General features: G+C 45.9%; 1 protein-coding gene across 1 annotated transcript; it reads left to right on the forward strand.

Annotated features, from left to right (window-relative positions):
• The first annotated feature begins 222 nt into the window (after nucleotides 1-222).
• Nucleotides 223-24,628, forward strand: SCPEP1 (serine carboxypeptidase 1). Its single transcript, XM_080994817.1, has 13 exons — nucleotides 223-409; nucleotides 5,785-5,930; nucleotides 7,130-7,219; nucleotides 8,703-8,862; nucleotides 11,059-11,129; nucleotides 11,813-11,885; nucleotides 12,027-12,064; nucleotides 12,785-12,913; nucleotides 13,995-14,088; nucleotides 14,634-14,747; nucleotides 17,519-17,656; nucleotides 20,456-20,619; nucleotides 23,076-24,628. The coding sequence occupies exons 1-13, from the start codon at nucleotides 352-354 to the stop codon at nucleotides 23,139-23,141; spliced, it is 1,341 nt and encodes a 446-aa protein (XP_080850943.1). The 5' UTR covers nucleotides 223-351; the 3' UTR covers nucleotides 23,142-24,628.
• The last annotated feature ends 2,670 nt before the right edge of the window (nucleotides 24,629-27,298 follow it).

Raw genomic sequence — 27,298 nt, forward strand, 5'->3', positions numbered from 1 at the left:
TTGCTCCCGACGTAATTAAGCACCTGCATGTTTGACAGCGTGCTGCTGGCATTCCTCCGCGCAAACTTGCTGGCGCCGAAACGAAGTGTTCCTCATCCATCTTCCCGCGGAGTGTCAAAACGCTCGCCCCACCCACGGTGCAAACGCGCAAAGCTTGCAGGAACTGGCAAGTGGAAATCAATCGTCGGCCGCACTTCCCCGGCTAAGGCGGAAAGGGGGCGGCTCTTACCCGGCTCTGCCGCCCGCCCGGTTCCCTTAAATAAAAAGGCGCACTTCCCTCTCGCAGAAACAGCTGACAAGCAGGCAGAGTCATATGACCGCTAGCCAGGAAATCGCGGGGCAAGAGCAGAGATGTTGCTGAAACTGCCGCAGGCGATCGCGCTGTTTTTTCTGGCCACTTTGGGCTCAGGTGAGTTTTGAGGGGAACTGACCTCTGCAGTTGAGCGCCTGGCTTTTTCGTGTGTGTTGTTTTAAGCTCTTACTAGAGGACATAAACCACTATCTGACTTCTAGAAGACATCCGAAGGCAACCCTGTTTGGGGAAGTTTTTAATGGTTGATGTTTTATCGCGTTTTTAATATTCTGTTGGGAGCCGCCCAGAGCGGCTGGGGTATGAATATTTGTTGTTATTATTCGCAATTAAACTGAACTGTAAATGCACGCTTACTTATTATTTCCCAGCTGCTTACATCTCTTTGGAAGCAGGGTCCCCTCGTATCCATGGGCATAGCCAGGATTTATTTTTATGGGGGGGGGCAGGGTTTCTGTTGGGGAGGCAGAACCAAATTATCTGCAATGCAATTGGTCAGTTAGTTAAGCATTTTTATTTACTTGATTTAGGGGGAGGGCAGCTGCACTCCCCACCCCTCGCCCCGCTACGCCCATGCTGATATCTTAAGGAATTTGCATCTGGGTTGCATTCCCCTGCCCGCCGCTGCAACCCTGTACACTGGGAGTGATACCTGTCGGATTCAGTGGGGTTTGCTTCTGATTATCGGATCATAGGTGTAGCCAAAGGTGGGGGCAGCTGCCCCCCCCATCAAGAAAATAAATAAAAATACTTAGCTAAAAGTAGAGATTTTGACAGATTTTTCCGAGCACTTGGGGTCAAAAGAAAGTAATTTAAAACAACTGTTGTTAAGACATTCCATCCCAAATCTGCTAGACCTGGGGTCAGCCAGTGTGGTGTAGTGGTTAAGAGCAGTAGACTCGTAATCTGGTGAACCGGGTTCGCGTCTCCGCTCCTCCACATGCAGCTGCTGGGTGACCTTGGGCTAGTCACACTTCTCTGAAGTCTCTCAGCCCCACTCACCTCACAGAGTGTTTGTTGTGGGGGAGGAATGGAAAGGAGAACGTTAGCCACTTTGAGACTCCTTAAAAAGGTAAATGTAAAGGGACCCCTGACCATTAGGTCAAGTCATGACCGATTCTGGGGTTGCGGTGCTCATCTCGCTTTATTGGCCGAGGGAGCTGGTGTACAGCTTCCGGGTCATGTGGCCAGCATGACTAAGCCGCTTCTGGCGAACCAGAGCAGCGCACGGAAACGCCGTTTACCTTCCCACCGGAACGGTACCTATTTATCTATTTGCACTTTGACGTGCTTTCGAAGTGCTAGGTTGGCAGGAGCAGGGACCGAGCAACGGGAGCTCACACCATTGTGGGGATTCGAACCGCCGACCTTCTGATTGGCAAGTCCTAGGCTCTGTGGTTTAACCCACAGCGCCACCCACGTCCTTAGGGTAGTGATAAAGCGGGATATCAAATCCAAACTCTTCTTCTAAGGCCCATGGGCCGGAACTGGCCCATGAGTCGCCCCCAAACCAAGTTGCCCGCTCGTGTGCTGTGCTAAAATTGCGGGTGCACGCAATCCAGCCCACGGAGGGATCCCCGCAGGACCGATCCGGCCCAGGCAAGATACACTTTGGTGACCCCTGTGCTAGACAGAGCCAGAGGAGGAAAACAGCTGCGTGTCCCGCCCTCCTTAACATAAGTCCTGGGTATAGGATTGCACAATGAGTTTGCTTTTACAGAGAAGCTCTTTCTGCCTGGTGGCCTTGATTACTTTCAAGCCGGGTGATCTCTGCAATGGTTCAGATGCTGATCCCTGTAGCTCTCTGTAGTGAAACACATTGGTTGGAACCCCTAAACGGATGGGTTGGTTATCCTCCACCTGATCCTCTCTACCCACACCCAGCCCTTGTCTCTGGATGTACCAATGCAAAAGGAGGATGGGGCCCCTGTACCTGTAATGTCTGAATGGAAGAAAAGGAATTTTAGGAGGTCAAAACTTACTGCATTGTAGTATTTATGCAGCCTGTTAGGGAAAGAAGAGCTGAAATCCCCTTGTGTGCACCATGACTAAAAGTGCCGGGGCGATGTCCTCTTTTGCAGTCTAACCCTATAGCTGTCAGTATCGCAGGGGTAGTCTTTGTGGGGGGCAGTCAGATGTTATGGGACTTCAGCTCCTGGCAGCCCCAGCTAATATGGCCAGAGCTCACAGATGGTGGGAACTTGGAGCCTAAAAGCAAGTACAGGGCACCCCATTGAATATCCACACTAGGCACTTTTCATGATGCCCCCTGCTGCAGCACATTAGCCAACACATGAATGGGGAACTGTGGCACCCCAGATTTTGACCTTTAACTCCTGTTGTCCTTGGCCATTAGCTATGTATCTGTCTCAACAGTGAAAGACATTAGAGCAGGCTTCCTCAACCTTGGCCCTCCAGATGTTTTGGGACTACAACTCCCATGATCCCTAGCTAGCAGGACCAGTGGTCAGGGATGGTGGGAATTGTAGTCTCAAAACATCTGGAGGGCCGAGGTTGAGGAAGCCCGCATTAGAGTGATGGGTACCAGAGCAAGGGTGTTCTGGTGGTGGCCCTGTGATTGTGGAATTCATTCCCCATCTTTGACCTTTTTAATGTGACAGTCTCCATTCATGTCCATTGTTGTACTGATGACTTCTGCTCATTTTTATGGGCAGTAATCCAGTTTTTAACTCCACGTTGTTCGTTACATGTTTATACTTTGCAATTAGTGATAGGAAGGTAACTGTTCCCTTAAAAGGCAGTCTACAAATTGGTCAATAAATCAGAAATAAATGTATGTGTGAAAGTTCTGCGTGTTTGCAGGATTTGCCCTGTGTTTCCAAAGTGACCATCCTGTGCATTCTTCATAGGAGTAAATCCCATGGAACACAGGGAAATAAAAAGGTATAGAAACACACACAGTGTACATTTTTTACTCTCTGGGACTAAATTTGTCAAACTTCCACCCCCTCACCATTAGATTTAACAATTAATTGCATTCAGCAGGGGATTAGATTCCCAGCATAGAGATGGAGCGATGGCCGGCTCTGGCTGAATTTCTGCTGAAAGAGTTCATAACAGCCACGTGAGAAAAAGGTGGCACCGTTTTCTGGGAGTAGTCCATTCGCAACCATAGCTTTACACCTACAGATGGGTGGGGAGGCTACTCTCACCCAGAGCAATTGCATTGACTGTTGTGGCATCAGTTTCTGGAGGAAGGCTGAATCCTATTGGTGGAATGCAGAGAGTGGCAATCAAGGTTTTATTGGAAGCCTACATGGCAAAAACTTGCCTAGGAGCTGGTTTCTACGCCTGTGTTTATCAAGCTGTGTGCTGCAGTTAGTGGGGCGAGACTGAAATGTGACAACCCTTCCTGTTTGCTGAAACAGCTCCACACCAGGCCACCTGATGCAGTAATGGCTTCCTCAGTCTTGGCCCTCCAGATGTTTTTGGCCTACAACTCCCATGATCCCTAGCTAGCAAGACCAGTGGTCAGGGATGCTGGGAATTGTAGTCTCAAGTCATCTGGGGGGCCAAGGTTGAGGAAGCCTGATCTAGTAGGACGAGATGGTAAAATGGGTCTGCCTCTTCTGACTGTAAATGGAGAGCCGCACTACTGAATGTTGTGTGCGTGATCTCTGCAAGCACAAAACTAGCACAGCAGGGAGATAACATACAGAACGTTTCTCCCCGATGTGTTTCTTCCCGATGTGTTCGATTTCTTCTAGGGAGTTCTTAAGAGGAGGAGCGTTCAGAAATGCCCTACATGCAGTCTGAAGTACAGTGGTACCTCAGTTTTCGAACGTCTCTGTTGACGAACATTTTGGTTTTCGAATGCCGTAAACACGGAAGTAAATGCTTCGGTTTTCGAACACGCCTTGGAAGTTGAACATGGCACGTGGCTTCCGCGGAGTGCAAGATCCTGAGGCCTAGCTGTCAGCTATTGAGCTTTGGGTTTTCGAACGTTTCAGAACTTGAACGGTCTTCCGGAACGGATTCTGTTCGAAAACCGAGGTACCACTTTAGTAAGTCCAAAGTGGTAAGAAGTCATTTCGCCACCTCATTTTTGCTGGATGTGTGAACCAGACCACAACCTCTTATTCACATGCATTTTCATTTCAGAAAGCTGAATGCATAAATATATTTATGTATTGTCCCAGAGTAACAGTGCTCTGGGATGCCAGAGGAAAAATACATAGCTTCCCGGGGTGTGGACAGAACACCCAGTGCCTCTGAGTAACGTGACAGATTCTGAGATATAATCCAAGCGAGATGGTAAAGTACACAGCTGTGGGGGTGAAGGTCAATTAGTTATCTCCTTTCCCTGATTGGTTGTGCCTGGAATATCCTAGCTGTTCACAAGACTTTACGGAAGGAGCTGTAGGCTGCCTTTGCCGCCCCTCTCTTCTGCTGGCAATGTTCTTGAAATGTCCAGTCCCAACTGAGGTGACTGCCCATCCAAGTTATGGTTGTTTGCGCTGATGCACAATGGGACTTGCCCCCCTTCTCCTTTCCCTGTGTGTCCCCTGCACCATCCCCAAATCTACTCCAGAGGAACCCCCCAAATATATTTAGGTGGCTTGGAGGAGAGTGGGAGGTTGTTCTGTTGCGCAAGCAGAAATCCTTACGGTGAATGTTCATCTTAGCGCTGTGTGGAATACAACCCAGATTATTGCTTTAAATCAGGCGTAGGCAAACTCCGGCCCTCCAGATGTTTGGGACTACAATTCCCATCATCCCTAGCTAACAGGACCAGTGGTCAGGGATGATGGGAATTGTAGTCCCAAACATCTGGAGAGCTGGAGTTTGCCTATGCCTGCTTTAAATCACACCAAATACCCTTTTGCAATGTAGCCTTGAACGTCTCTAAGAGTAGGCCTCTGGGCTTCTGCAGATACTCTGACCTCAGCCTTGTGGTTTGTCTGAATTGCCTAAGAATCCTTTGCGAGGGTGTGTCTAGTAATTTTTCAGCGACGATCTGGCATGCAACTGCCTTTATGGATTTGAGTTGCACTGTACGATACCAGCCTGACCCATTGCACAAGTAGCAGTTTCTCAAGAATCATTGACACAGTGATAGAAGAAGCAGCTTTGTGTGTTGAAATGGGCCGAACATTGATCTTGGTAAAGTCATACCTCGAGTTGAATGTGCTTCGGGTTGAGGGCGTTCGAGTTGCGCTCTGTGGCAACCCGGAAGTAACGGTCTGGGTTTCGCCACTTGTGCATGCGCAGACGATCAAAATGACGTCACGTGCATGCGCGGAAGCGGCAAAACGTGGCATGCGCAGACGCGCCGTCGTGTCTTGCGTTCCGTTCGGGATGCGAACGGGGCTCCGGAACAGATCCTGTTTGCATCCCAAGATACCACTGTACTGGAGTCAAAAGGGTTCCTGTCCATATTTATTATGTCAAGCGCATGCACCACCTTTCTATAAAGTGTAGCAACCGGTGTTTTTTCTCCTCCTCCTTTTCAGCTGTGTATTTAGAGGAACCAAAAGAACCGAAGCAGGCATGGGGGTATGTCACTGTCAGGCCCAACGCCAGCATGTTCTGGTGGCTGTACTATGCTGACAGCCCTGCGAAGAATTTCACGCAGCTCCCTCTGATCATGTGGCTTCAGGTAAGTTCGGGCAGGATATGGGGTGTGATTTGCAGAAGGATTATGCTATCAGTTTACTGCAGCAGTCAGCAGCGGGTGGCGCTGTGGTCTAAACCACTGAGCCTTTTGGGCTTGCCGATCAGAAGGTTGGCGATTCCCTGTGACAGAGTGAGCTCCCATTGTCCTTTCCCAGCTCCTGCCAACCTAGCAGTTCGAAAGCACACCAGTGCAAGTAGATAAATATCGTATTTTTCGCTCCATAAGATGCACCTAAACATAAAACGCACCTAGTTTTTAGAGGAGGAAAGGGGGAAAGCCCATTTTTTTGAGGATCAGCTCAAAGTTGTTGAGCTTACTTTGCAAAGGGAAAAAATCCTGTTTTTATAGGGTTAAACTCACAGTTCTGCAGCTTCTTTAGGAAAGGAAAGGGAGTTGTTTCTACAGTTTCCAGACATATAATCTAATCAGCCAATCACATGTTGCTGGGGAAACAAACAGCCTCCGTCTGCAGAACATTCAACAATGGAGGCCTGGGCAAGGGGCCGGGGCCGGAAAGGGAGCCAGCGATCGACCACACATTCGCTCCATAAGACGCACAGATATTTTCCCTTACTTTTTAGGAGGAAAAAAGTGTGTCTTATGGAGCGAAAAATACGGTAGGTACCGCTGCGGCAGAAATGTAAACAGCATTTCCATGTGCTCTGGTTTCCGTCATGGTTTTCTGTTGCGTCAGAAGCGGTTTAGTTATGCTGGCCACATGACCTGGAAAGCTGTATGTAGACAAACACTGACTCCTGAGAGTGGAGATGAGCGCCGCAACCTCGTAGTTACCTTTGACTGGACTTAACTGTCCATGAATCCGTTACCTTTTACCTAGGTCCTAGGACATTGTTATAGATCAGTATATTGTGATGTTTTAGCTAGTGAAACATCACAATGTTGAAAACCAGATATCGCCCAGCCCTACTGGCTGATGTTGGGACTCCAACTCCCATCAGTGCCAGACTGTAAAGCCCAATGGTCAGGGATGATGGGAGTTGTAGTTTAACATCTTGCAGTGATTGCTGAGGAAACGCAATCCATGTTCAGCCATAGGAGAAACCATCTACCTCTGATGACCTACTTCACAGGGATTTTGTGGAGACAAAGAATGGAAGGGCTATAAAAGGTTTATAATCTGTTTTTCTCTGCTTTTTTCCCTAATCTGTGTGGCTTCACAGGGTGGCCCGGGGGCTTCAGGAACAGGATTCGGAAACTTTGAAGAGATTGGCCCTTTAGATAGTGATCTAAAGCCAAGAAAGACAACTTGGGTATGTATCATGGCTTGTGACTAGAAGATTCATTTCCTACCCACCCACCCGTTGCTGTCTAAGGAGTTAACCATGCTTGCTCACATGATTATGAGATTAAGCAGGAAAAAGTGTGTCCCATGGAATTTAATACGAATGGCTCTTCCAGATCATGATCTCTGCACGTTGCAGTTGATCATACTATATTGCAGTTTCTGTTTCCCGTTTCTGTTTTCCTTTGCCCATACAATATGTGAGCTTTAGGATCCTTCCTGCATGTTTTCATCTTGGAACCAGAGTTGGCACTTATTTTATTTAGTCATTTATTTGTAAAAATATTTGAATACTGCTATATCGCAGAAATGTGTCATCGTGGTTTGCAACAATAAAAAGGAGACTATTTGGAAAAACTGTAAACAGGTGAAAACGCTAGCAGGATTAAGGTAAATTCAATGGTATAATATATAAAAAAGGAAGAATAAAGGGAGAAAATAAACTAAAAGGACATGTAAGAATGTGCAGGAATGGTGAGGAAATTAAAGGAATTGGGGAAGGGGAAGGGAAGTCGTTGAATGTTTTGTCATAAAAAAAGATATTAATGGTGGAAATATATATTCGAATGTGAATGTGATTTTGGAAACGGTAATAATGAAAATTATATTTTAAAAATGTGATAAAAACCAAACAATGGAAGTTTTAACTGGCTCTGATCCTTTTAAACGAGCCCAACAAACAGAAATGAAGTGGGTGAAACATCATCCTGAGTGAAAAATGGAATTGTAATTCCAGGAAAAGCCTCACTTGCTTAATTTCTGTACATTATGTGGGTGGTAAAAGTCATTGTCAATGTTGTTGTTGTGGTGGTGTGTGTGTGTTTCACAAGATTAGCTAGCCTCAAAGGCTTGTTGCTGCTTATGCTGATAGTCAAAACTTGCAAGCGTACATTAAAGAGTTTGTACTGTGGCTTTCTTCGTATATATATTTACACACCATCTTCTAAAACCTCAAACAATGCAGTCGAAAAACAATAACCTGGAACAGGAGGAGCAAAAATGGGCTTTGTTTCACCCGGGTCAAAGACCTGGTTTGCACACCCCACACATTTGCGTGCGCACACACACACACACTCACACACACACACACACACACACAGAGGCTGGGAGCCTCAATGGCACCTCTCTGGAGGCTTTAGTTGGGCCAAAAAAACCTGGCTAGCCACACACACACCCAGTAGTTATGGCTCTGAGGAACAGTCCACTTACGGGGCATCAAAATTATTTTCCTTGTTTTGCCCAGTTTGAATCTATCTGTTGCAAACATCTGAACCTGATGGAAAAGGGAAATGTGGGAACTTTGGGGAGGGTTTTTCTTTACCAAATGCACAATCATGCTTTGCTCTGTTGTCAAGTCATCTTTAGCCACACTACTGCTTATTCTCTTTCTGTGTGTGTGTTTTGCCGATGTATATATAGAAGGCTTACTCTGTTTTCTTTTGGTGCTGCAGCTGCAGACAGCAAGCTTGCTGTTTGTCGATAACCCTGTTGGCACTGGATTCAGCTATGTGAATGATACGCTTGCGTACGCCACAAATCTCTGCACAGTCTCCACGGACCTGATGGTGGTTCTCAGAGAATTCTTCAAGTCTAAGCCCGAATTCCAGGCAAGTAACCAGATAAGGATGGAATAATTTTAAGTATTAGGTAGGAAATGTTACTTCTACAGCTAGAGCTGCAAGTAGTCCACTGAATGGCCACACGAGCCTAGAATCGAGTGTCCATGTAATATAAAAAAATAGAAATTACTTGAAATAAACAAATAAGCCTAGGATTAAATTAAGTTACAATTAAATAAATGGGATTTAGAATTTTAAGAAAAGTGAGTAAGATGGACTATAATTGAAATTGTTTTAGTTTAATAATGATATTGGAAAGCTGTTACTTTTAATTACAAGGAAACTCAGAAGGGAGGGATTTGAGGAAGTCAACCAAGATGTTTAAAAGGTTGGATTTGTGAAGAATTAAGTTTGTTGTTATAGTTTATCTGTTTATTGTTCCCCCTTTCCCCCCTTTTTTCCTTTTCCTTTTCTCTTTCTTCTTTTTTCTTTTTTTCTGTTTTTGTGTATCATCTTGCTTTGTGGTTTGTGTTATCACGGTGGAAAATCTAATCAAAAAAATATTTAAAAAAAGAGAAAAGAATCGAGTGTCCAACATTTTGAAGTCAAATGTACATATTATGGCGATTACTTATGACACTATTATCTCTACCCACCATCCCTGCCGTGATGTGTGTGACATGAGGTCATTGGTTACATGGTAGAATTTGGAAGTATTTTTACTTCCAGTTTGATTAACCACAGTTTAGTGTTCCTCCAGACCCCAAACTGCCATTAATCTGAAAAATTGGCAAGTCTTTAAACCAAGGGTTATGACGGTGGGTTGTTGTAACAAACTATACTTGGGATCAATCTCAGTTTGGCGTTCAGACAGAATGCTGAACTATGATGAATCAAAGGAAATACACCGGAAATCGGGAGAGATGGGAGGAGCTCATGTAGCTCATTCCTGTCCCAATAAGCCATCGTTTTATCATGACATCTGAATGCCCCTCTTGTGTTGAGAATTTCCCCGCCCTGCAAATGACGCTCGATGAAAAGGGGAAGTATACGTCCATTTTAGAATCCCAGTTTTGTGTTTTTCAGTTACTAGGCCGAATGACTTTCCAGAAAGGTTTGAGAGTTTCCAAAGCCATTGTAGAGTACAGGGATTGGAGCATGAGAGTCTCAACACTTGGTTTATTTCCTGCTCTTTTGCACTTATTGCTTCACATTCTCGGCTTCCTCAAATTGGGCAATGTGTTTGAGGAAGTCTGAGGAAATCAAATCCTTGCTCAGCTCATTTGGTAACCTTAGGCTGAGAGTGATTGGCCCCATTGTACCTCACTGGGTTATTGCGAGAATGAAATGGAGGAACTAGGTACCCTGGGTTCCTTCGAGTCGGATGAAATAATATTCTAGTCCTTGGTTTTTCAGAAGTGAAAACCGGCATTCATAAGATCTCATGCACATCAATCCAATTTGGTATACTTAGTTTATAGTGGAGGAGTTTTTATCTTTGGAAAGAGAATGTGGCAAAAATCTGATGACCAAATCCTCAGAGGGGACCCTACAGTTACCATAATCCCTGACTCTAGGTCACACCGGAGTTGTTCAGTGATGTATATGGTCACTATCCTGTGGCCTTATTTACCCTTAATGATTGCAAATGGAAGTGAAGACTTTATAATCTGGCCTCGCTCCTCAGGATACAGTGGTGCCTCGCAAGACGAAAAGAATCCGTTCCGTGAGTCTCTTCGTCTTGCGGGTTTTTTCGTCTTGCGAAGCAAGCCCATTAGCGGTTTAGCGGATTAGCGCTACAGTATTAGCGGCTTAGCGGGCTTAGGGGATCAGCTGATAAGCGGCTTAAGGATCAGCTGATAAGCGGCTTAAGGATCAGCTGATAAGCGGCTTAGCGATCAGCTGTTAAGCGGCTTAGCCGATCAGCTGATAAGCGGTTTAGCGGCTTGGGAAAAAGGAAAAAAACCCCGCAGGAACTCGCAAGACATTTTCGTCTTGCGAAGCAAGCACATAGGAAATTCGTTTTGCGAAGCACCTCCAAAACGGAAAACCCTTTCGTCTAGCGGGTTTTCCGTCTTGCGAGGCATTCGTCTTGCGGGGCACCACTGTAGTTCAATTTCCGGTGCGTTTGGGGAGGAAGGAAACATCAAAACTTTTATTTTTGTCTGTTTGGAGACGAGGGGCGGGCGAATAGAATGTACGGTGGTCAAAACCTTAACTGCTTTCATGGGATTTCTCTTGTAGAAAGTACCTTTCTACATCTTTTCAGAATCGTACGGAGGCAAAATGGCTGCTGGCGTCGCTTTGGAACTGCATAAGGTACATGGATCAAACCTTTCCCTGAAGGCGGGGAGGCAATAACTTGTGTCCCTCTAGAGGTCACTGGGCTACAGCTTCCCTCATCTCTGACCATTGGTCATGCTGGCTGTGGCCGATGGAGTCTGAAGGGTGACAGGTTTCCCATCTCTGTGCTAAAGAGATTGGATTCTTCCTTAGCAACATGGCTCTTCTCATGGGTGCTAGCTAATAATCATCCGCCACCGTTGCCATCAGTTGTGGAAAACAGTCGTACCTTGGTTCTCGAACGCCTTGTGACTTGAAAGTTTTGGCTCCTGAACGCCACAAACCCGGAAGTGAGAGTTCCAGTTTGCGAATGTTTTTTGGAACCCAAATGTCCGACGCGGGTTCTGCAGGTTCTCATTCAGTGCAGGAAGCTCCTGCAGCCAATTGGAAGCCACACCTTGGTTTTCAAACGTTTTCAGAAGTCAAACGGACTTCCAGAATGGATTCTGTTCAAGAACCAAGGTACGACTATACTGGCTGCCTCTCTGTTTGCTCTGAAACAGCACCCCAAATCTACAGGCCTTGTTTATAGGTCCACGTGTTCTTGAAGGCAGTACTGTCAAATTGCTGGTGCCCTACTCAAAATATTACATATTGTTTGTATTGGTGTAGATCTCATTTTACACTAACTCTTGTTGACTTTTTTTTCTTTTTCAAAGGCTGTTCAAGCTGGGACCATAAAGTGCAATTTTCTGGGTGTAGCACTTGGCGATTCGTGGATTTCTCCTCTAGGTATGTTAATGGGAGTCTTGAGAACATCTCTCCTGTCGTCCTTGTAATCAGGGATTTTTTTCAGCCGGAGTGAATTTAGCTGGCTGTTAAGGAAGTCTATTGCATCATGGAGACTCATGATTTTTCTTTTTTACCCTTTAGATTCTGTGATTTCCTGGGGACCTTACCTTTACAGCACTGTAAGTGTTTACTCGGTCCATGCTTTTTGCAGTTTGTTTTTTACTTTTTCATGAGAACCGTCATATCTTAAGGCCCATCCAGCCCAGAATCCTTGTATTTCCATAGGCAGACGGTCATATTTTCATGTGAAATGCAAAAGCTACTCCCTCTTGTTTGGGCTGCAGTACTCTCAGATGCTAGGGCGGCCCCTTATACTGTGTACACACCATACATTTAAAGCACATTCTCCCGCCCTCCCAAATAATCCTTCAGGTTGTCATTTGTTAAACTCTGTGATAAGTAAACTGCAATTCCCAGTTTGTGTTTGTGTGGGGTGCTTTATAGATATGGTATGTATGGAGCTTCAGGCATCACCGAATAAAAGAGGATTCGGACTTGCATAAGAATTACATGTGCTAATTTAAGTGTATAGATAAAATTTTTGAAATACACAATATGCCCTACCTTAGTGCAGAATACTATGACTTGGTGTCTACCTGGCCTTTCTCGGGGTGCTAAGTGTTGATAAGCAACTTCAGGGTCCCTGCTGTCTCTTTTCTATAGTTCTTGATCTTTAACCCATCCTTGGACCACACATCCTTTTGAATAGAGGACGCCTTTCTCATAGAGGACTGTCTTCTTGAAAGTATAGGTACCTTGTCCCCAGCATATGGCAGGGTGGTCAACACATCTGTCATATGATTTTCATGTATGTTCATTTTCCCTATTTTGTACTGCAGTCTTACCTTGACGATAAAGGTTTGAAACAAGTGACCACAGCTGCCAAAAAGGTCCTTGATGCGATGAATAAAAGGCAATTCAAGCTGGCTACATTGCTTTGGAGTAAGGCCGAAGATACCATAGAGGAGGTAAGCTTTGTAAGGAGTTTGTGTGAGCAGATTAGACAGAGGTCAGCAACCTAAGACCTGTGGGCCGGAAGTGGCCCATGAAGGTCGCTTAACCGGCCCATGAGCCACCCCCGAACTGAGACGCTCACTCAGCGAGTCCCTGCACGCTGCACTAAACCAGCTCAGCGCGGCACAGGTACTCTCTTCCACGGCTCCGGAAATTGTTTCTGCGCATGCCCAGATGCCGGAAATTGCATCTGTGCATGTCCATGGTGAGGGACGTGGGTGGCACTGTGGGTTAAACCACAGAGCCTAGGACTTGCCGAACAGAAGGTTGGCGGTTCGAATCCCCGCGACGGGGTGAGCTCCCATTGCTCGGTCCCTGCTCCTGCCAACCTAGCAGTTTGAACGCACGTCAAAGTGCAAGTAGATAAATAGGTACCACTCCAGCGGGAAGGTAAACGGTGTTTCCGTGCACTGCTCTGGTTCGCCAGAAGTGGCTTAGTCATGTTGGCCACATGACCCGGAAGCTGTACGCCGGCTCCCTTGGCCAATAAAGTGAGATGAGCCCCACAACCCCAGAGTCGGCCACAACTGGACCTAATGGTCAGGAGTCCCTTTACCTTTACCTATGTCCACGGTGCTGGAAATCGCTTCTGCACATGCCCAGACGCCGAAAATCGCTTCTGCAGAGGCACGATTTTCGGCATCTGAGCATGCACAGACACAATTTCCGGCGTCGCGCTGCACCGGTCTGGCCCACAGAGGATGTCAACCCCTGGTTTAGTAGTTTTGAAGAAGCAGAGACAGTTTGATGACTGGGTGCAAAGAAGACTCAACTCATGACTTGTGGTAGGGTTGCCATAGGTCTGGTTTTTTTGCAAACAGAACCAGGAAGTGTGTGTCAAAAAAAAAAAACCCCTCAACAACTTTTTGGACAATCGCCTTCCTTAAAAAGCTCATTCTCCCCCACCGAAAAGCTGACTTTTGACTTGTCATGTGGGAAAACCCAGAGCTGTATAAAGCTGAGGTGTACTGATGTCTTCTGGTGAGAAGCTCTCATTCTCGCTCTCCTCACTGCATTCTCCATTTTCTTTTCTAGTACACGAATGGTGTGAATTTCTATAACATTCTGACTCAGGATACTACTTCATCTACAGCTGCTGCATCCATTGCAAGCGAAACAGTCCCTGTGTGTAAGTTCAGAGGGAAATGCCCTATTTGAGGGCAGGTTTATCATTGCCAGAAATATCTTTGTGCCCCAGACACATTTCCTCCAACCGTCACAATTGGTGGCAGATTTGGGAATTTCCATGTTTTTCCACGCAAGGCCTCATTTATGGCCTTGGATGCTGCACTGGGTCATATGACTAGACAGGTCATATGACCAAGGAAAGGAAATATTTCTCCTGGGGAATCTTTCCTAGCACCAAATTGCATGACGGTGCCAAGCCATGACTTTTTAATTTGTCTTTTAGCTATTAGTTTTGATTCTGCTGCCACTTATGGGATGTTTTATTGCTGTCTCACGCTGTCTGATTCCCCCCAAGCTATAGTAGGCTGTTTTTGTTTTGTTGGTTTTTAAATTTTTGGCCTACTAGGAATCGCCCTGCAGTTCTTGCAACTGAAGGGCGAGGATTTAGGCTCTATAATTAATATGCATCATCTTTCCAGATAAACCGGCTCATGCAGTCTCCAATAAAAGCCTTTCTCTATTTCTCTCCCCTTCTCTTTCCATAAGTGAAACTCTTCCAGCGTCATGTACAACATCAAAGTAAGGACAAGTTGAGTGATTTGATGAACGGGCCCATCAGGAAGAAGCTGAAAATAATTCCAGACCATGTCAAGTGGGGAGGTAGGGCCATAACTTCTGGAATAAAGCTGAAAATTTCCTAGTATCATAAGCAGTATTTTGTATACTCTGATCTCTGGAAAATTGAGGGGGTGGGCCTTTTGATAGAGCAGGGATAGCCAAACTCGGCCCTCCAGATGTTTTGGGACTACAACTCCCATGATCCCTACCTAACAGTGGCCAGGGATGATGGGAGTTGTAGTCTCAAAACATCTGGAGGGCCGAGTTTGCCTATGCCTGTGATAGAGCATTTCCAGTCTGTTTCCCTATATCTCGGGTTAAGTACCTCGGGTTAAGTACTTAATTCGTTCCGGAGGTCCGTTCTTAACCTGAAACTGTTCTTAACCTGAAGCACCACTTTAGCTAATGGGGCATCCTGCTGCCGCCATAGCACGATTTCTGTTCTCATCCTGAAGCAAAGTTCTTAACCCAAGGCACTATTTCTGGGTTAGCAGAGTCTGTAACCTGAAGTGTATGTAACCTGAGGTACCACTGTAACTCTTCCACTTTTTGAACTGGATTCTTGAGTTACCTTCTACAGTGGTACTTCGGGTTACAAACACTTCGGGTTACAGACTCTGCTAACCTGGAAGTGGTACTTTGGGTTAAGAACTTTGCCCCAGGAACAGAAATCACGTGGCAGCAACAGGAGGCCCCATTAGCTAAAGGGGTACCTCAGGTTAAGAATGGTTTCAGCTTAAGAACGGACCTCTGGAACGAATTAAGTTGGTAACCAGAGGTACCACTGTACAAAGAAAGAAATTGTGATCCAGTGGAAGATCCCACCTGTTCGAAGAGCAGAAGTGGCTTCCATCAAAAGCCCCACCCCCCTGCAGCCCAGTGCCAGATTTATGTATAAGTTAAACAAGCTATAGCTCTCTTGGGGCACCCCCAAGAAAATTAAAGGGGAAAAAACTGGATGTACGTTTCCAAAATATAAGATAAAAAACAAATAGAATAAAACCTATACACAACAAGTGTTTTTGTGTTGTGTAGGTTCCTATGATGTAAGTCATGGGCCCCGCCTGCTAGCCTGCTCCCTAAAATATCACTGGTTTGCTCATTTCTATATATAGGGTGCCTACATTTTGCCTGGACTGGATGCATGGCAGACTGCAGTGCAGCAGAGTTGTACGTCGGCCAAGTTGTTGTACCTGTTATCTAATATTAAAGAGTGCTTGTAGACTGATGATCAGGCAGCATAGACTAAGGGTGTGAGTCTTATGCCTAGTGATTGGTTTCATGTAATACATAATTTGTTTATTTTGATCTCATTATAAAATTACTTCAGAAAAATATTCATCTTTATTATTTAGTAAAGGTAAAGGGACCCCTGACCATTAGGTCCAGTTGTGGCCGACTCTGGGGTTGCGGCGCTCATCTCGCTTTATTGGCCGAGGGAGCTGGGACCAAGCAACGGGAGCTCATCCAGTCGTGGGGATTCGAACTGCCGACCTTCTGATTGGCAAGTCCTAGGCTCTGTGGTTTAACCCACAGCGCCACCCACGTCCCTTATTATTTAGTAGGTCTATATTATTATTTACTAGTGCAGTTCCCTATTAACGCCCACTTGCTACTATAGTACTATATAGAAATATTATAATTATATTAAATATTTTACTTACTTACTTACTTATTAAGGGCCCCATTACCTTCAGTAGCTTAGGGCCTCATGAAACCTAAATCCGGCCCTGCTGCAGCCCCACTTGTCCCCAGTGCTCCAGAGCAGATTTGTGGGGAGCAGTGGGGAAAGAAAGTATCTACTAAAATTGCCTCCCCTTTCTGCTGGTTGGAGTGTTCCATGGGCAGAAGGAAACTCAAGATCCCAACCAATGGGTGATAGTCAACTAGGTTTTACTCAAGAGTAGACCCATTAAACTTAATGGACATGCCTAGGTTTCAGTAGGTTTACTCTGAGTAAACCTTAATGGACAACCACCCTGTGGATTGCATCTAATCTTAGTCATACTTGGAGCAGACCACGGGTAGGCAAACTAAGGCCCGGGGGCCAGATCCGGCTCAATCGCCTTCTAAATCTGGCCTGTGGACGGTCCGGGAATCAGCGTGTTTTTACATGAGTAGAATGTGCGCTTGTATTTAAAATGCATCTCTGGGTTATTTGCGGGGCATAGCAATTTGTTCATTTTTTTTTCTTCAAAATATAGTCTGGCCCCCACAAGGTCTGAGGGACGGTGGACCAGCCCCTTGCTTAAAAAGTTTGCTGACCCCTGGAGTAGACTCATTGAAATTATTGGACATAACTTAGCTGCATTGATGTCAATGGGTTTACTCTGAGTAGTACTTAGTTGGACGCAAGCCGTTGATTCTAAATTACATTCTGACCTGATGGCAGTTGTGAACCTTGGTGGAAAACTCTTTCTCTCTTGGCAGGCTTGTTTAGTTTTAAGAGAGCACGTGGAAGTATATTCTTCTCAATTACTTTTCTCGGTTTAATGAGAAGAACGTATATACATGAAGACTTTAAAATTCACACTTCTATTTTTAAAAAAATGCAAATTCATTGTTGGAATTGATACGCAGTTTTATTTGCACAGAAAAAAATGGAAGGTGGTCGACTGTTGTTTCTTAAAGAAAGTACATGCCACTGGATGTTCTGATTTCTTCTCCAACACATAAAATGTTCTACTTCTCCTTAGCAGTATATCATACTGACTCGGATAACTCAGGGCCTGGCCCCATGAGTGGTAAAGCCACACTGATTATATTTCCTTTCCTTGCCCCATCTCTTAATGTTTTTGCCATCATTCTTCCAGGCCAGTCAAAAGACGTGTTTGCAAATATGGCTGAAGACTTCATGAAGAATGTAATAGATATCGTAGACGACTTGCTGGCAGCCAACGTCAATGTTACTGTCTACAATGGACAGTTGGATCTCATCGTTTCTACCATAGGTAAGGATATTTCTGAGATAGGGAGGATGACGATATAGGCAAAGTGTAGCATTTTTGAAATCCCATTTGCGTCTCACAGTCATGATACTATATAGCAGGGTTTCCCAAACTGTTTTCAGACTACAATTCCCATCATCCCTGACCACCGGTCTTGCTAGCTAGGGATGATGGGAGTTGTAGTTCAAAAACAGCCGGTGGTCCACGTTTGTAAAACCTTGGTGTAAGTGTTAAAGTTGCTTGCTAAGGTGTTCAAATACTTGCTGTGCCCCATTCTGAGACTTCACCAGTCGTTACTCCATGTTTTCAAAGCTATAAGATCTAGAAACTTAATATTTGCTTCCTCCCACCTCCTGCAGCTGTCTATCAACCCAGCTTAAGAGGAGCTGCAAACATGTGCAATACTGATAAGCCATTCAGGCTGAGTGTGCAGTTGATAATATACACAACTGACTGGCTTTCAGGGCCTGTTTGATCACAAGGCAATATGATCAATTCCCTGAGAACACAGATTGACTTGTAGCCATGAGAACTCAGGCTTCTGGAAGCATGCTTGAATGCCTGCCCAAATATTTGGATTATAGTGGTACCTCGGGTTACATACGCTTCAGGTTACATACACTTCAGGTTACAGACTCCGCTAACCCAGAAATAGTGCTTCAGGTTAAGAACTTTGCTTCAGGATAAGAACAGAAATTGTGCTCTGACGGCGCGGCGCCAGCAGGAGGCCCCATTAGCTAAAGTGGTGCTTCAGGTTAAGAACAGTTTCAGGTTAAGAACGGACCTCCCGAACGAATTAAGTACTTAACCCGAGGTACCACTGTATAACCAGGTTGTCTTGTCCTAGGCTAAAACAAGAACTTCTGCAAAATGTACAAAACCTATACAGTCATACCTCGGGTTACAGATGCTTGATTGTGTGTTTTTTGGGTTATGGACCGCTGAAACCCGCAAGTATCAGAACAGGTTACTTCCAGGTTTCGGCAGTCGCACATGCGCAGAAGCACTAAATCGCAACCTGGGCGTGCGCAGATGCGCCGCTGCAGGTTGCGAAGATGCATCCCTCATGTATCACGTTCGCAACCGGAGCATCCACTGTATTCAAATATCCACTTTTATGTCGTTATCTCTTTACACCTAAGGCAACATGGTTTGTGGAGACCTGACTTGGGAACAAGCTTGCTGGCTCAGGTTTGCACAGTGGCGTAGCGTGGGGGGTGCAGGGGGGGCCGGCCGCACCGGGCGCAACATCTGGGGGGGGGGGCGCGCTCGCACTCGCAGCTCTCTGCCCCTACCTGGCTCACTCACTCTAAGGGGCGCAAATTACTTGCCTTGCCCTGGGTGCTGACAACCCACGCTACGCCTCTGGGTTTGCATTTAAGATGCAAACAACCTGCCAGGAAGAGGTGAATCCGCAGCAGCCAATTTAGAAAAGTAATTTTGAAGGCGGTTCCAGAGACTATAATTGTTAGTATCAGGAAAGACAGGGTGGAGACGAGAGGCGGTGACTGTAGAAGTCACAGGCATATTCTGTGTGCACGCGCCAGTTGCTTAGAAATGTCTTAAATGATTCCCTGATAGTGTCATGGTTCTCCTCGGGTAGTTGGCAACCCACCTTTTTGTAACATCTCATCCTGTTGCCGGTTGAGTCACTCTATTTCAATATTCCTGCCCTTGGTTCCTCATTCTGGTTTGGATTCAGTGCCAGTCGGTAGTGTTTCTTGCACGAGTGCTCTGTCCTCTGTCACTCAGTACAGCCATGAAGAGGAGAATGCAGTTTGTAATGTCCAATCCCAAACTACAGTTTCTTAACAATTCCGGCTTGCCTTCCTAAGATACTGGACTCGGCTACGTTAGTAAAGAAACAGTGATTTGAATGTGCTATAAACATGCAGCACCAGATGGCGCCAGAGAGCAGGAATTTTTTATACGCCCTTTTCCATAGGGTTTTTTATTTAGTTTTTGTTATAATCTAATTTCTGACTTATTTATAGTGGTCCCCCCTGCCCGTGTGTAGATCCACCCATTGTCAAGTCCAGGCATAGGCAAACTCGGCCCGCCAGATGTTTTGAGACTACAATTCCCATCATCCCTGACCACTGGTCCTGTTAGCTAGGGATGATGGGAGTTGTAGTCCCAAAACATCTGGAGGGCAAAGTTTGCCTATACCTGTACTAAGGGATGAGCAGAGATGTATACCGCAGGGTTAAATGAAAAACAAGTTTCTATGCCAGGCATAGGCAAACTCGGCTCCCTCGGCCTGAAAGCGAGATGAGCGCCACAACCCCATAGTCGCCTTTGACTGGACTTAACCGTCCAGGGGTCCTTTAACTTTACCCCCTTTCAGGCTTCCTATGGAGCTCTTTTTTGTTCATTTAAATTGATTACAGTGGTACCTCAGGTTACAGACGCTTCAGGTTACAGACTCCGCTAACCCAGAAATAGTACCTCCTGTTAAGAACTTTGCTTCAGGATGAGAACAGAAATCGGGCAGCGGCAGTACGGCGGCAGCGGGAGGCCCCATTAGCTAAAGTGGTACCTCAGGTTAAGAACAGCTTCAGGTTAAGAACGGACCTCCAGAACGAATTAAGTACGTAATCAGAGGTACCACTGTATATTGATTATTGCAGGGCTGGGGGAAAAGTGTGGTATTCCAGGGTCTTCTAAAACAGGCAGAAAAACCCAATAAGGACATTTCCCGCTACTGCCACCATTTTTTGTGGAGTGTGATGTCTGGCAAAACAGGACACCTCTCTCTTACATGAGCATTTTCTCTCCCCCCCCCCCCAATTATCTCTTTAGGCCAGGAAGCATGGCTGCGGAAACTGAAGTGGCCCATGCTGAAAAAGTTTACTGCGCAAAGGTGGAAGCCTTTATATGTAGGATCAGAATCCACAGCGACGGCTGCTTTCCATAAGTCCTATGAAAACCTGGACTTTTTCTGGATTCTGAAAGCTGGGCACATGGTAAGTTAACTCATATGCCTTGGGAAAGAAACAAAATGGAATATAAAGGAGACTTGATTGCTTTAAATTGGATGCTCCTGTTGCAGTCTTTTCAAGGAGTTACTTTGTTGGCAGTCGCAGTACATCATTTTTGGGTGCAATGACTCGGAGAGCAGGGATTTAGCACCGTATGGAGAATCTTCACTTATGCTCCAATGCAAGGTGCCAAAGGAAATAATTATAATAGCCGTCTTAATATTTCACAGAACAAGGAACACGGAACAATTGAGTTGAAACCTTTTATTGGTCCAGCTGGTTTTATAAAATACTGCTAGAAGATTTCAAGCTGCAAAGTATCTTTCTTCAGGCCTGTGTGTTTAAGAGAGAGAAATACATAAAAACCAATAGGTTATATGTGACCAGGCTTATAGTCATAACAGTTCCACAAAAAGGCACTTGAAATAGGGTTGGGGGCTGTTTATCATCGAGCCAAGGCTAGGCTACTTCTGGTATGCAGGTGGTGCTGTGGTCTAAACCACTGAGCCTCTTGGGCTTGCCAATCAGAAAGTCGGCGGTTCGAATCCCTTTTGACGGGGTGAGCTCCCGTTGCTCTGTCATAGCTCCTGCCAATCTAGCAGTTCGAAAGCACACCAGTACAAGTAGATACCGTATTTTTCGCTCTATAAGACGCACCAGACCACGAGACGCACCTAGTTTTTGGAGGAGGAAAACAAGAAAAAAAATATTCTGAATCTCAGAAGCCAGAACAGCAAGAGGGATCGCTATGCAGTGAAAGCAGCAATCCCTCTTCCTGTTCTGGCTTCTGGGATGGCTGCGCAGCCTGCATTCGCTCCATAAGACGCACACACATTTCCCCTTACTTTTTAGGAGGGAAAAAGTGAGTCTTATAGAGCAAAAAATACGGTAAATAGGTATGGCTGCAGCGGGAAGGTAAACAGCATTTCCATGTGCTCTGGTTTCTGTCACGGTGTCCCGTTGCTCAAGAAGTGGTATAGTCATGCTGGCCACATGACCTGGAAAGCTGTCTGTGGACAAACGCCGGTTCCCTCGGCCTGAAAGCGAGATGAGGGCCGCAACCCCATAATCGCTTTTGACTGGACGTAACCGTCCAGGGGCCCTTTATACTTATGGTACCTGCCTGGGCCTGAATAAGAACTACAAAGGATGAAAGGGAAAGGGAAGCGAACACAACTGCTTTGTCCTTAAGGGGCCATGTCAAAATGACTAAACCCTGTAGGTAGTTAGGGAAAATCCTGAAATCACCAACTGCCAGCAAGAGACAAATCTCTTGATGTCGCAGTAGTCGCTGCAGTTCTGTTTCTTACAGTGTGGAAGCGTGGAGCGGGCACAATGATGATTGGATAATTTATTCAAGATGGCAGGCTCCCATAAGTTGAGACCTTTCATTAGACGATAGTGATATGATGAGATTGCACCGGCCTTTGTTTCTTGGGAATTTTTCAATCCCGTTGTTGCGCTTGAAATCAGTAGGCCTCAGATTTCTCTTACGGTTCTCTACCTACGCCAAAAAATACTGTGTGTGGAGGGGAGGGGAGCCTTACCCTGGCATCTCTGGATCACTGTCTTTAAATGATAGCAAATCCTGAGATGAATAATATTATAGCTGGGGTTTGCCCCCCCTTTTCTTTTCTAAATGACTAATCATTAGCTGTGGCTACCTGTGACATTCTCTCTAGCTGCTTCTATCATCATTATTTATTATTTATTCAGTTTTCATACCACTCTTTATCAAAAGATCCTGGGGCAGTGTACAACATTAGAAACACGTTACAGAACATCCATAATAAAAACATAATAAAAAAGCATAGTGACAGACAGACAAATAATAAAAGAGTTAATAGCAGTCCATGCATGCCAACATGATGTGATAGAGTCCTGAAGAATTATTATTATTAATAATAATAGTTTGCAGACCGCCCTATACCCGCAGGTCTCAGGGTAGTTCACAAGATAAAATCAAAATAAAAACAACCCCAAAAAGCCCCAGCCACATTGTAAAAGGCTTGGATCCCGAACGCATTGCAAGTCGAACGTTTTGGCTCCTGAACACCACAAACCCGGAAGTGAGTGTTCCGGTTTGTGAATGTTCTTTGGAACCCGAACATCCAACGCGGTTTCCGATTGGCTGCAGGAGCTTCCTGCAAATCGGAAGCCGCGCCTTGGTTTCCCAACGTTTTGGAAGTCAAATGGACTTCCGGAACGGATTCCGTTCGATTTCCGAGGTACCACTGTGCTTGGACCTAGGAGACCAGGGTTGAAATCCCCTCTCAGCCATGAAGCCGATTATCTCTCAGCCTAACCTACCTCACGCTGCTGATGCAAGGATTAAATGGAGACAGGAAGAAGTGTGTTTGTGTAAGAGCTCTCTGGAGAAAAGGTGGAATAAAAACGTAATAATGGAAAGAGAGTAAATATCACGTTCCTCTCCTTAACAGGTACCAGCTGACCAAGGAGATATGGCGCTGAAAATGGTCAAGATGGTGACCCGCCAATGCCGCTAAGAGAACTGGGGCCAGCTGGCTTGGCTTTCCCACAAGAGCGCATCATGCTGTTGGAATGTTCTCATTGCACACGGAACTTGCGGGTGGGACAGTAGCTCTTCAGCATGATTGAGTGTTTCCCCGATATGATACGCTATGCAAGGCATTTTATTTTTTTTGAAGCATTTCCTTTCACACTCCTCTGAAACCACAGCCTCTGCCTCCGCAGTATCCCCACTGACCTTCGGTACGATAAATTAATTCACCGAACATCTGCTTTCTGCACTGTTGTCCCTTAAAACGGGTAAGAGCTTAGGATCAATTGAGGTTTGCCGAGCCCCCGGAGGACGAGTGAAAAGCAGAGGCTCTGTTAGACGAGCCCTTCTATTAAACCACGGCGTTTGCTGTGAACGGCTCAGGGCAACCTTGTATGTAGAAAACACAAAACAAGGCTACGAAATATATTAGGAGCCACTTTGTAGTCAGGCTGGGTGGGGCTGTTTGGTTGATCCCGGAGACAAAAGGCCACGTGGCACCAAAGTGCACAGGCTCGTAAAATGTGTGGGGTGGGGATGGGGAAATGCAAATTATGATAGGGAAATTTTATTGCATCTAATTTTAAGGTGACTATTTTTTATATATCTACGCATTCAGAAAAGCACCGTTACGCAGGCAGTCTGGGCTTGCAGCCCTAGCTTTAAACTCCCAAAGATACCAGTCTTCCTTTTGCAACCTCCTGAAGCTTGATCTACGGCGCAAAGGTCTGAAACATGGCCGTGGGGAAACAGGCCACAGCGATCGCAGCATCAGCGCCCCTGTTTTTCACTGTTGATGTGATTGAGGCTACAGTCTTGGGCAGAGGGACCGGCGGTGGCTGGGGACTAGCGGGGAACAGGGCAGCGCTTAACCCTTGCACTCCTGCCCAGTTTCCCCACTTGAACTTGACCCAATGGAAACGATCTGAGCAGTAACTCAACCTGTTGTTTAAAAACCCAGCACGACATTGTAATGGTGTTGTGGGTTGTTTTTTTTTGGTAGGTATTCTTTCCTGTGCTTCACGTTTTCTTGTTAAATTGGGCAGCTGGCAGTAAGGGCAGCTGCTGCCACCTTAATGAGGATTAGTTGGTAGGCTTGTTTCGTTTTTGCTGTTTACAATCCCTCCTTGAATGAAACGAGGACCTCAGCCAGCAACTCCCAAGGTGGGTATGCAGATCTCTGGACCTTTGTTGCTCTGTGAAATGGGAAGATGAAGGAAAAGGTCTTGCCAGATGCTGCTTTGCGTTGTCCTCTCGTGGCTGTCCCGTCGCGCCCGTGCCCTCCCCCCGAGTTTAGAAGTCGATATAGCAGCACCCCAAGATCAAATTGCAATACATCTCTCGAACATTTGTCCAGGAGGAGAGCGCTGTGTGTTGTTCAAATATGCCGGATGTTGGAAATGGAAACCCATGTTGCTTATTTATGCATGTCTTTCTGATGACTCTGAATAAATAATAAATGGATGGAAGCCACATTTGCATGATGCATAGGAACTGTGCATGCAGCGCTCTTCAAAACAAACACTTAGAGACAATTATATGTTTCCGGTGAATACTTCTCCATAGGCCATTAACATATATGTTAAGGTTTAGATGCCCACCTTTGTTTACTAAAACAGAGCTTCCGTCGTTCTCAGTCTGCCTGTTGTGGCGGCCTAGGCTTTGTGTATGCCCTGGTGCCACCATTTCTTTGGGTTTGGGATAGAAACCAATTTACCTACCTTCATCTAAACCAGCAGTGGGGAGCCTGTAGTGCTATGGATGGTGTTGGACTTCCAGCTCCCATCATCTCCAGCCAGAATGCTAGGAATCTTTTGCCCAGCATGGGAGTCAAACCCACAACCCTGAGATAAAGAGACTCGTGTTCTACCGACTGAGCTATTAATTGCTACTTGATAATAGCTGTGATTGGACAGGATGGAGGTGGTGCTGTGGGTTAAACCACAGAGCCTAGGACAAGCCGATCAGAAGGTCGGCGGTTCAAATCCCCATGACGGGGTGAGCTCCTGTTGCTCGGTCCCTACTCCTGCCAGCCTAGCAGTTCAAAAGCACGTCAAAGTGCAAGCAGATAAATAGGTACCGCTCTGGCGGGAAGGTAAACGGTGTTTCCGTGCGCTGCTCTGGTTCACCAGAAGCGGCTTAGTCATGCTGGCCACATGACTCGGAAGCTGTACACTGGCTCCCTCGGCCAATAAAGCGAGATGAGCGCCGCAACCCCAGAGTCGGCCACGACTGGACCTAATGGTCAGGGGTCCCTTTAGGTAAAGGGTAAAGGTCCAGCGGTACCTAAGCCGCTTCTGGCGAACCAGAGCAGCGCACGGAAACACCATTTACCTTCCCGCCAGAGCGGTACCTATTTATCTACTTGCACTTTGAGGTGCTTTCGAACTGCTAGGTTGACAGGAGCAGGGACCGAGCAATGGGAGCTCACCCTGTCGTGGGGATTCGAACTGCCGACCTTCTGATCGGCAAGTCCTAGGCTCTGTGGTTTAACCCACAGCGCCGCCCGCGTCCCCAGGGGTCCCTTTACCTTTACCTTCAATAGCTGTGATTGCAGCTGAGGGCATGGCACCACTTTGGAGGAGCAGAGGATTCCACAACATAGCTTTAGATTTTTATTTTCCTTTTAAAAGATGACAACTTAATACAGCTGTTTGCTACAGAGATTTTCTGCCCAATTCCACCCAAGACGCTTGTGCTGATTTTTCAGCAAGCGTAGACAGAGAATCTGGGTCAGTTTTACTTCTGTGCATCATCCCATTTTTCTGAGACATATAATACATCTGAACCTCTAAAAAAACCCCAATAAATCTGCCCACAAAGAGGTTGTAGGATATATTCTGTACCTTCATTAATTGCCACAGATTCTTGGCCGTGTTGTCCGGTTACTCATAACGTTGCAGTGGACTTCTGAGCCACCAGGTGGAGTAAGGAGACTTTAAATATCCCACCATAGACTGCATAGTGTTAACAATTTATGCAGTTATGAAAGAGGGTTGCAGATCAGAATGTGCGATGACACACACATGGCAAGGTAGGCAGTTCATCTACAAATGCGGTTTCTTCACAACTGTGAACAGGAAAGTGGGGTAGGGTAAATGAAAACAAGCTACTGTGGTTAACTCTAAAGTCATTCCCTGCTCCTGCTCAGCCTGCACACAAAAAAAGCATTTTGGTTCCCGAAATGCATTCAGATTGTGCAGATAAAATAGAACTGATAGAATTCTACAGGATGTGGAATTAGTGTGAGAAAACAGTTCAGCTCCAAGGATCTCCAGGAATAAACCTCCAGATGGTGGAGATGTTGGGTGCCATCCTGACACGCAGGCATCTTCACTTGGTCGCAATCTGGCGAATTTCAGACACTGCCTATGAGCTTCATGGCAAGTACAGATTGGAAGCCTGATCCAAGTATTTTATTTTATTTTCGAGCTGTTAACCTCCCTTCGTGAGGTCTAAGGACAGGTTGCAGCGCTTTAGAAAAGCAATATTAAAAGCAATTTGAAACAGTTGACAGTCACAAAAATAGGGTGGTTCCTAATCGATATCAGGTGCCAATGGCTAGGGCAGGCATAGGCAAACTTGGCCCTCCCGATGTTTTGAGACTACAATTCCCATCATCCCTGACCACTGGTCCTGCTAACTAGGGATGATGGGAGTTGTAGGCCAAAAACATCTGGAGGGCCAAGTTTGCCTATGCCTGGGCTAGGGTAAAGAGGTCTGACTTCAGCCTACCATAGAAACTAGACCAGGGAGGTGCCAAGTTTGATGGGGAGGGAATTCCACAACTTAGAAGCTGCCACTCCCAAACTTCTGAGGATGATGGGACTTCCTTGAGTGGCCCTGCTAATAATAATAATAATATAATAATAATAATAATGTTATTATTTGCACCCTGCCCATCTGGCTGAGTTTCCCCAGCCACTCTGGGTGGCTTCCAACAAAAATTTAAAATGCATTAAAATGTCACACATTAAAAACTTCCCTGAACAGGGCTGCCTTCAGATGTCTTCTAAATGTCTGGTAGTTGTTTATCTCTTTGACATCTGATGGGAGGGTGTTCCACAGGGCGGGTGCCACTACCGAGAAGGCCCTCTGCCTGGTTCCCTGTAGCTTTGCTTCTCACAGTGAGGGAACCGCCAG

This window comes from Podarcis pityusensis, assembly GCF_964106645.2.
Source record: "Podarcis pityusensis genome assembly, chromosome: 2".
Classification (NCBI taxonomy): domain Eukaryota; kingdom Metazoa; phylum Chordata; class Lepidosauria; order Squamata; family Lacertidae; genus Podarcis; species Podarcis pityusensis.